Source organism: Telmatherina bonti (genome assembly GCF_933228915.1).
Source record: "Telmatherina bonti genome assembly, chromosome: 12".
In the NCBI taxonomy this organism is placed as follows: domain Eukaryota; kingdom Metazoa; phylum Chordata; class Actinopteri; order Atheriniformes; family Telmatherinidae; genus Telmatherina; species Telmatherina bonti.
The window spans coordinates 35,138,671-35,149,934 of record NC_136610.1 but is presented as its reverse complement, the minus strand read 5'-3'; the positions used below and the strand labels follow the sequence as shown (position 1 = coordinate 35,149,934).

Genomic DNA, 11,264 nt, shown 5'->3' with positions numbered 1-11,264 from the left:
TTTTTTGGACGCAAATACGAGTAGTTTCATTTACTTACTTTCTACTGTAGCGCCACCAGAGGGCGACAAAACCCCCTGCTCTTAAGTTCATTCTGGATTTATTTACATTTATAACCATCCATCCATCTATCTATATATATCTATATATATATCTATATATCTATCTCTATATATCTATATATATATCTCTATCTCTATCTATAGATATATATATATATAGATATATATATATATCTATATATATATAGATATATATATCTATATCTATATATAAATAAATTTTTTTTTATCTGAATTAACACTTTTTAGTCCCACATTTCCCTTCAACAATTTTTTTTTTAATATTATAAAACCTTTCCATTCATTCACAGGACTTTACAAGTAGTCAGACCCCGATCATATCTCTTATTCTGTAATAGATGGTGTTGAGTCATCTGATCCAATTTCCATAAATCACTGTGGTGAATGAGACCAGGCTGCCTCTCCCTGTGTATTGTGTTCAAAATGGCCCCAGAATGACTCAAAACAGGAGTCAAAGTTTTTTATTACACAGTTTAATCAACACACAAAGCTCAACGAGCCTCTCAGGTAATTCAATATACAGAGGTTTTGTGCAAGAAGAGTGGGTTCTCCTCGCACCCAGAGCCCAAGCCAGTCCCATAGCCATTTAACATGTTAGCCGCTAATTTGACAATAGCAAAAGGAAAAGAAAAAAAAATCAAAACAAAAACAAAACAAAAAAAGAACGAAGGAAGCAAACTAAAGAATTATGGGGGCAAGAAATAAAAACACAGTTTAAACTAAGAAAAAATAATTGCTTAAATAACTGGTCCAGAACCTCCACTTTTGGAATAAAGAAAAAGGTGGGGGTAGTGGGGTGACATGGCGATGCAGTTTTGCGTGCATGTGTGCGTGTGTGTGTATGTGTGTGTGTGTGTGCAGAGGGGTTCACTTGGGTGAGGGTGAAAGCAGAGTGGGAGTGGGGTTGGGGGGGGGATGAGAAGCATGAGGTGTGTGAATAACTTCAAGTCCTTTAATAGAATTCAACAGAAGAGCATAACAGGCCATGTGCACTTTTTCACAGCCCACAATGAATTCTGAGTTTGTTTTCTAAAACAAGAGTGCCCTTTGACTCGCGTGCGAAAACTGCTTTCTTGGATCGTCACCTCTACAGATGGAAATCATCAGGACAACAAAACAAGAAAGGATGCAGAGTGTAAAAATCCCTCCATCTAACTTGCCCCCCTTTCCCTTTAAAAGAAAGTTAGGGTGGGGAAAAAAGAAAAAGGTCCCCTCGAAGGATTACAAATGCTAAAAAGGAATGTTTTTAGTGACGGTGAGGATGTGGGGGGGGGATGAAGGACAAAATGTAGCCGAACACGTAAGTCAGGAGATGACAGGTGACCAGAGGAGGAGGTGGGAGGAAAAAAAGAAAAAAAAAAAAAAAGGGAGGGAGATTATTACTTTAAGTTAATATACACACATTGGATGGGCAGGTGAGAGATGGGAAGGGAGGGAGACACAGAGGGAGGAGAGAAAAGGGGGTGTGGGGCAGAGGGAGTTTTACAGGTACTCTGGTGAGGGGGAGGCGTGGCTCAAAGAAAGCACTCCAATGAAAACCAACAAGATCTTATTTTAAACTTTTGATTTGTTTGTATGGTTTTGTGTTTGTTTTCTCTTTACATCTGAAGCTCCCCTAGCCTTACGTCGTAGAGGTGGTTGGCCACGTTTCTACTCCAACACTACATTGCATACTTTTGTGTCCATTCCCGAGCTATTTTGTTGTACCTGTGGACAGAAGACAGAAAGAAGTTTTAAGTCATAATAAAGCTTAATATAAATGTAGAATATATGGAAATGTTTTTATAGCATGACGTACAAGCAAAACAAACAAAAATATATACAAATGAATCCTTTGAAGACATGAAATAAAACTGAACTTTGAAACTTTAACACTGAAAAACAAACACTTTTCAATGCAATAAAACAATGCAGTTTAAAAATGGTGATTAAAGTTCATAAATCTGCTGAATAAGTGGCGACTTGCAACGATCTCGTTCCAGAATAAACCTACATTTGCTCAAATCATCACACTTTTAACTCAAAGTTCTGCGGTCGGGCAGAGGAAACTTCTCACTGACTGAATTTTATGTTCCTGAGAAACTGGCGAGGAAATAAACCATCGCTGGGGTTACTGGTGACCTAGTAAAGTTTTAGGTGTTGAATCGCCGACAGCAGTGACAGAAAAATCACATGTATGACAAGAAGTTAGGGTTGCCACGATACTTTTAAACTCCATATTGATATTTAGGATGGTACTTGATAATATAAAAAGGGAAAATGTATTTAAATCGGTCAGAAAAACAACAAAAATAACAAATCAAAACAATACAATAAGTGTGTATTAATAAATGTAAGAAAATGCAGTGAAAATGTAAAATTAATGCATTATTTTGAAGCTCCATGAGGTTGTGCAGGGAGTTTTCTGACAGTCTGGAGCGGCGCTGTCAGACTGTTTCCTCACTGTGGTGCAAACAGAATAAAAATAAAAAACCTTCCCTGGCGATTTAATGTACTTATTTAAATGTCCTTTTCCTAATAATACAAACTAGTCCAGATGATTTACTTTTTAACTACATTAATTAATCAAAAACCATTCAAACGGATCCGTATTTTAAATGTTTAAAAGGCAATAATATCCAACCGTAAGCCGGACAGCGATCAGGCAGCAGCAGCTTCACGCATCGTTTTCAGCCCTTAGTGAGGCTTCAGGATGGGGGCGGGGCTTGAGGTAGCACCCGCAAGTCGTTGGCTGCGGTTACATGATGTTTTTTAATTTGGAGAAATTAATTCTGAATTATTTAATTCCAAATTAACAGTAATCTCCTACGTCTTTACATGGAAATAATCATTCTGAATGGAAACATGTCCTTACTTAGTTCCGCTTTAGATCGGCACGTTGGGAATGGTTCTGGTTGGATAGATGGCGGACGTGGCGTACTGACGTCTACCGGAAATAAAGTTTGCTTCTTGCTTTTTGGATTCTAACATGGAAAACTTCATAATAAAAACCAGTTTCTCCGTTATTTTGATGATAATTGTGAAGCAGCAGATTGACATGAACTCACTACGTCACTCTTTCCAGCAGCAAGAGGCAAAACAACATGTGGAATATGTGCATCATCGAGACGGGACAAGATGAGCAGGAGGGCTGTGACGACATGCTTTCGTCCAGATGCGATTCAGATTTTTTGGGTGTCAATTTGATTTAAATTGCTATTCTCATGATTCTTGCTGATTTTTGTAGACTAAAAACATGAAAAAAAAAAATGTACAAATGTTTTACTCGTCATTTTCCTTGATTTTAATGAGGAAAAAAACAACACAGTAATGAGACTATCATTCTGCTGCTATAACGCCCAAGAAGACACGTAAAAAGATCAATAAAAAAAATTAAAATGACAAAAAATTTGTAATGGATTATTTTTATTTATTTGAAAAAAAATTAAATTATGAAGAAAAAATCCTGATATTCAATTTTTTTTCCAATTTAATTTCCCATCCCCAGTAATGAGCATGCACAGAACAATGGGAATTAACATTTACATGACAGAAGAATTAATCAGTTCGGATTTAAAATGCGAATAAAAAAGCCACTTACTGCGTAATTAAAGTTTAATTCCGAATTGACTTTTTCATTTGGAATTAAATGTTCACATGGTCGTTTTAAACCAGTTTAAAGCGGAATGACCTTTTATTCTGAATTAACCCTTCAGTGTAAACGTGTCCACTGAGAAAAGTAAACAAAAAGTTTTCATGTCAAAGTCCTCAAAAACGTCAGAAAGTCGCTAAATTTGTCACGAGTCGTTTTTCATTCATTCACCAGAGTTGCTATCGAGGTCAAACTTATTATAGAGAGTTGTTAAACGGGAAACACAGTAAACAATGGGTCCTCCAGGGAGAGGCTGCAGAGCGGGGCTGCCCGCTGCAGTGCCTGTTTAAAATGGGTAGACAGCTGTTTTATTCTGCCAACCATCAGATGTTGTAGATGCTAACATCTAACTAGATACTAACTTTTAGAACCGATTAGTATCTGAGAGCAGATTTTTTTTTTTTTTTTTTTAAAAACCCTATAAGAAATAAAACCTTTTCTTCACTGATTAGACATCCTGCTTCTTTAAAAAAAACAACCTGACAGCACTGCCATGTTTTTAAGATGCAAACTGCAAGATTCTGCAGAGGAAGGCGTCGCAAGTCAAACCAAATGATACCCCCCCCGCTTCTTCCAGTCTCTCCGTCCACATGAACGCCAGACAACATGGATTTATATGAAAGAACAGCGGTGGGTGGTTCGTTCAGGAATGAAGCCAGCATGGTTCCGTTTCCGATGAAATGATGAACGGAGGTGTCTCGATGAAACGCTTTACGCTGTATCCGTCACATTACATGTGTAGATATCGCCAGCTTTTATCTTTTATGAGAAAAAAACATTTCTACTGACAGCTGCAGGAGAGATGATGTGTTCCCATACAGTATCGCACGGTGTGACTCTGCAGGTCCTTCAGGGAGCGTATTATGTAACAACAACGCAGCAGTCGTCTAAAACAGCATAGATGTGAAGAGTATAGAGATGCTGAAGAGTTTCTGTCTTACTTCTGAAGTCACCGATCAAATGGACCCGAGGAAGCACAAACAAACATGCGCTTGTATTTATTAGTCCTACAAACGACATGCGATCTGTCTCAACCAATCAGACATTAAACCTTGATAAATGTCGTAATATGTGTCGTAATGCCGTAATCTGTGTTGTAATGTCGTAATGCTCTGTTTGGGAATCCTGGTCCAACATGGTTTAGATGTTTCCCTGCTCCAACATGCCTAATTCAGATCAAATGGATCCAACAACCTATCAAGTTCTGCAGCACTGTGACTCATTCATGTGAATAAGACGTGTTGGAGCAGGGAAAACCTGCCTCATCGAGTACAGCACCAGTTCAAACGCACCCTCAGCTGAATACCAAGGAAGTACTGGATAGTATCAGATATGTGGTTTTACTTGGAATGGAAAAAACAAAACCGAAGCGACCTGTACCGAACCTGTACCTGGAACCCACCAGGCAGGCAATCCAAGCATGTTTCCACCAGTTTACACCAGCGAGCAGACTGGATTCGTGTGACTGGCCGTACTAAATGGAAGGCGACACCCCGGCACCAGGTATGCGGAGCACACCTCACCTCTGGTTGTCCGTCTGACGACGCCAAAGACAAGATGGCGGCTGGAGAAGGGGGCAGCGCGAGTCCAGGTTCGCACCGTTTTTACTGCATTTCAGCGAATGACTGACATCACTAACTAAATAAAAGCATCTGAAAGAAACGGCATCAGATACGTTTCCACCGATCTAACTGAAATCAATCTGATCAGAGATTGGCATGAACAATAAAAAACGAAAGTGATCTGATAGAAAGATTCAGTGTCCAAACACCAACAAAGATCTCTGCCAGTTCTGGCAGCCTGCTAGCCAGTGTTAACCAGCTCCCCAGTCAGATCATAATAACTAATCAATCAATGATAATTCTTTTCCCTCTTTACGTAACATTTAACCAGAGTTTTATAGATGTTTGTGCTGATTGTTTAAGGAAAAAGCCTCCTGTTCATCGATGTTGCTGTGCGCAGAAGGGGCGGGAAAATCAAACTGAAAAATCAAATATCGGGATTTTTTGTTCGACAATTTTAAAATGGATTTTTTTTTCAAATAAAAATGATCCATCATACAATTTTTGTCATTTTTATTGATTTTAATGATCTTTATACTGGTCTTCTAGGGCGTTATAGCAGCAGAATGATGGTCTGACTGCTGTGTTTTTCCTTATTGAAATCAAGAAAAATGACGAGCAGAACAATAGTTTTGTACAATTTTTTTTTGTTTTTAATCTACAAAAATCAGCAATATGGAATAATTGTCAGAATCGCAATTTAAATCAAATCGGCACCCAAAAAATCTGAATCGAATCGGGACAAAATCATATGGTCACAGCCCTAGTGCGCAGGCGTGCGTGACGTATGTATAAATGACTAAACTAGACCTGTTTAATCTTGTTACGCTGTGATTTGCCAAAAATGTGCGACAGGTTTAAAGAACTTTATGCTGCAAAAACGCACCAACATCATCATTTATGTAGCACTTTGCATAGTTTGCATCCAAAAGTGAAGTTGTTTCTACATTACAGTGAGCAAAGAACAAAAAAGAAAAAATCTTCCACACTGTGGGAATTTTCCCCCCTGCAGTCAAACGGCGCTATTTGAACCCTTTCCAAAACAAAAGTGGCCTCCACACCAGCACAACAATGCAGAGACGTCTGGAGAGAAAACATCCTGGGGCTCTCAGACTGCCAAACACTATAACTGTTTAATACGATGGGGGCTGCCGGGGCATCAGCCTCACACAGTTATCTACGGATTAAAAATAATCTCAAAGTGAAATCGGAGTCAGTTCAGGCGAGCACATCCAGGCGGTCGTAAACCAGACGACGATTGTGTTGAGGCTCGGGAATGAAAACTAGTTTAACATTTGCAACGATGCTCCTGTTTAGTCTTTTGTGATGAACGCGTCACACGTCAACGGTAAAATCCAAAAGTCAACATTAGTGATGGAGAAAATCCTCAAATTAAAGGAGAACACGTAAAGCTACAGTGCAGGTTTATTCTGATGTTATTTTGGGGTTATTATCATTTTACATTGTTTTATTTGATGTCTTTTAATGTTTGATTAATAAATATTCATCTATCTACCAAATATTCCTGATTGTTCAGTACTTTAGTCAGAACCTACTGTTTGTAAATTTCTTTATAAATAAAGTTAGCTTGACGAGATGCAGGAAGGGCCCTGAAACTTTTGTCCCATTTGTTTTTATTTATTTTTTGTTGCCGAGTTCATCCTTTTATTGTTTAGCATCCTTCTGCGACCTGAACGTTAATTAAAATCATTAATAAAAATGGATGCAAACCGAACAATAATCCATCTGGCTTATGTCAACTATTTAATTTCTCCGAAAATGTAACTTTATATTCAATTTATAAAAAGTATAAATTAAATAAGCATCAATGTTTTTTTCTTTTATTGTAATTATTGATTAACGGTAGTAGAAGTAACCTGTTTAAGTGTTAATGACATAGATTTGAGGTCATATCGTAGCCACACCTGAAAGGAATCTTTAAATAAGATTTATCATTATTAGATATTATTATTATTGAGGTGTAAAAGTTTTAAAAACTTCAAACTCTCCATCATTTTAAATACCAAATTATATTAACGCAAACGATTTTTTTGTACTGTTCTGTTAATTAAATCAGATATACGTAATTATATCTGGGACTTTATCCAGTGAAAGGTTATTTCTATTTTTATAAAAAAAATATCTGACTTGGTGGAAACTCAAAATTTTATTGAAGAATTAATAATAAAAAAAAACAAACAAAAAAAACCCCCTAAATAATGACCATAATGAAAATGAATAATGCTATCTGCAGCAGAATAAATCTTAAATTCAATAAAAGGAACAAATGACATGCAAACATCTTAGAGAAACAATGGACTCACTTTTCCCTGTCCGTCTTGTAGATGCGGGCGATCTCGGGTACTAAGGGGTCGTCCGGGTTCGGGTCGCACAGCAGGGAGCAGATAGACAGGAGAACTGGAAAACACAAAGGTGAAGGAGTTTTCAGACATTATCATGTGCAGGTGAACAGTCCTCTGACAGTCATACGGTTGTGTTTGTCAGCTGTAGAAAAGATAAAAAAATAGTAGTCATGGAGACGTAAACACGCCACTAATCCCAACACCAGCCAGAGTTTTAGGAAGTATTTTCAGTAGTAAGACTAAAACTAATAATTTTTTTTTAACCCTGTGAAGCATCATGCTGCCTCGTACATTTCCAAAATGAATCTTTTTGCAAGAAAACAACATGTACTTTCACATGCAGGGGAACCAATAACGATGCTTCTTTTTGTCACATGACCCTCAGGAAGCTGCTTTTAATGGACTTTTTTGCTGTTTTTTTCCATAAAAACAGTTATACAAACATTTCAGTCTGGAAAAATAATACGTTCACATTGGAAGTGAAGTAAACCTTTATTTTTTGACAGTTTCATGCAAGTTAATAATGAAAAACAGGTAAATTACTACAATTGTCTCAAAGCAACAGCAGATTATGGAAAATCCCACGTTGCTGTAAGGCAGTGAACAGTACACCAGTAGTTCTTATGATATATGCACTGATTACTAAGACAATATGTTTTCGTCACAATTCGATTCCGATTTTTTGGGTGCCGATTCAATTTAAATTGAGACTCTCATGATTCCCCAATATTGTTGATTTTTGTAGATTAAAAACATTAAAAAAATGTACTTTTACTCGTCATTTTTCTTGATTTAAATAAGGAAAAGACAACACAGAAGCCAGACCATCATTCTGCTGCTATAATGCCCAAGAAGACAAGAAAAAGATCAATAAAAAAATTAAAAAATTATATAATGGATTATCTTTATTTATTTGGGGGAAAAAAAATGGATTTTAAAATTGTGAAGCAAAAAAAAATCCCAATACTTGATTTTGCGCTTCAATTATCCCACCTCTACTGATAATAATAATAATAATAATAATAATAATAATAATTATTATTATTATTATTATTATTATTATTATTATTAATAATAATAATAATAATAATAATAATAATAATTCACAGTTCTTTCATAATGTGTTGTTTAGAGTAGAATTGTTGGATAATATTACAGACAGTGTACTAATATCATAATAACTACTATTATTACTGCAAAGCATCATTGGATCTAAATGTTAGAACTTGTACAAGCTTATAGATTATATAAATAGTACAGATTATCATTATTATATTAATATTATGACTGTAGATACTTTGTTATACAGCTCCATCGTAAACATCTTTCATTCATGGAGAAAATATTGAGAAGTTTTAATCGCTGTGATTGTTATTAATCACTGTTGTTTCATTATAAATCTAATACTTTGTGGTTTTTACTAATACTGAACGTGACTATGGTATTTATGATTATATTTATAAAATTTATCAGGGTTAGAGGAAGAGGGGGGGGTTTCCTGTTGATTTTCAGATAATAATCAATGCTAAAATTTAGCATCCAGCTGGATCTTATTGATCATCGGTATCAATATTTGAAAGGCACTTTGGAGGCTGCTGGTTCATGGAAAGGACCAGCCACTCTGCCGTTTCAAGCAGGCAGTGCAGCGGGCAGCAGCCAGAGCGGGACATGTTCTCACCTCAACATAAAACATACAAAGCTGCTCCTGGTGTGCAGTCAGATCCATTTAGAGCTAATCTGTTGAATGGTTTCATTAATTCATTTAGTTCTTTCTTTAAAAAAAAAAAAAAAAATTTAATTAGTTTTATTGTTGATTTGATCTGTTCCCAGGCTTTATTAAAAAAAAAAGACCTTTTATGTAAATAAGCACATTTTGCACAATAAACAACCAGAGAGGTAATGCAATGCAAATGTTTCTTATACATATTTATATATTTTAATGTTATTGTCTGGGTTTTGTTGTTTTTTTATATTATGTTTATTTAAATTACATTTTCCCCCCCATAATGGTATCATAAGGACTGCAATAGAGGGTTAAAATAAATCTAAAGACAATGTTTAGGAAGACACCAGGAGCCATTGGACAAGCGGAACATCTGAAAGAACCAACCAACCTTTGGAGATGGTGAGAGCTGGAGACCACTGTGATCGAAGGATGTCAAGACAAATGCTGCCGTTGCTGTTGATATTTGGGTGGTAGATTCTTGTGGTAAATGCAACCTGAAAGCAGAGAGAACAAACGGCGGGAGTAGGGGTGAGAAGGGTTGCAGATGACAAGCACGACAGGAAACTGAACGATGCACTGCGAGTACGTGTTTCAGCAGGCAGAAGGAGCTCGGTGCAGCTCACTCTCAGCTTGTTTGTTTGTCATGTTCTTCACATTTGTTTGTGTGTTTTTCTCACCTTTGGCGGTTTAAAGGGGTAATCTGTGGGGAAGTGTATGGTCAAGAAGAAAACCCCGCTCTGGTAAGGACTGTCATTCTAGTGAACAGAGAGAAAGGTATGAGAAACGCCGCTAACAACTCGCTGCTGGCTCACAGAGCTGGAATTAAACTGAAGATATCAGCGGGGAAATTATTCCAAATAAGCAAAATTTAGATTTTAAACTTTAAAATTTAGATTTTTAATTTTTTAATTAAATAGATATAGGTGCAGCGGTGTGACCACGTGGATACTTACAGGTCCCATTATCGTGGCTTGCCAGTGAAACACTGAAACAAAGAGACAGACATTGATTATAAACCAAGTACACACCGATTGCGTGAGAAGTATTAAAAATAATGCCACATGAAGTGTGTGTGTTTATTTGTACAGTTGAGTAACAGGCTCTTACGTAACATTTGCCTGTGGACAAACACTCTTAAAGGAAAGTTTTTAAATTCTAAATGATCCAGGTTCACATACCAGCACATAAAAACAAATCAGTAAATCATTCACAACTAGAAAAACTGACAACATGTGTTCATCAAAACAATCTATTATAAACTGATTAAAGCCGTTTAAAGACGTCCAACTGAGCGTCCTGTTGAAGTGTGACAACAAATAAAACATTGAGAAAATGAAAAAAGCCACAGCGATCATGCAGAAAAGCAGTCCTGCAGGTAAAGAGGTTTGTTTGACGTTGGATGGCAGGAAATGACACATTCAAAGCAACACAGCGACCGCTGATTTTTCCCATGGTGTTGTTTCCGTCCTGCAAACAGCTGCTACATGCTGAACATGCACAGAGTGTAAAACTGAAACATTATAATAAAGGTTATTAAATATTAAGCACTTTGCATTTATTTAATGAGATTTCTTCAGCTTATTCAGAACAAAACGTGTAGTTGTGTGTAAGAGTCTCAGTTGTCGTTCACTACAGCAAGCTCCTTTATTTTCATGCAAATCTGCAGATTTCAGTCAGAATAAAAACTATTTTTTAACAAAATCAGAGTAAAACTGTTGTTTTTGTTTTGTAACAAACAGACAAATAATATTTGTGACTAATAGTAAACTCATGCAGGCACATTTGATCCCCTTGGATCCAATTGACAGACAATCCCATGTAAACACAAACAACGTATTTCCTGGAACAACAACAAACATATTTCCCTCCAAATGAAGGTCTGTCGCCACGTTTTAGACTCC

At 36.6% G+C, this 11,264-nt stretch overlaps 1 protein-coding gene across 1 annotated transcript in view; it reads right to left on the bottom strand.

Moving 5' to 3' along the window:
• Positions 1–592: 592 nt before the first annotated feature.
• ube2d2 (ubiquitin-conjugating enzyme E2D 2) overlaps positions 593–11,264 on the bottom strand; it is a 16,005-nt gene continuing 5,333 nt past the window's right edge. Inside the window, exons 3-7 of the mRNA XM_079250240.1 lie at positions 10,317–10,348; positions 10,041–10,118; positions 9,752–9,857; positions 7,599–7,692; positions 593–1,788 (exon numbers count right to left, since the gene is read on the bottom strand). Of these exons, the coding sequence (XP_079106366.1) occupies positions 1,743–1,788; positions 7,599–7,692; positions 9,752–9,857; positions 10,041–10,118; positions 10,317–10,348 (356 nt within the window). The 3' untranslated portion in view covers positions 593–1,742. The remainder of the gene's footprint in view (positions 1,789–7,598; positions 7,693–9,751; positions 9,858–10,040; positions 10,119–10,316; positions 10,349–11,264) is intronic.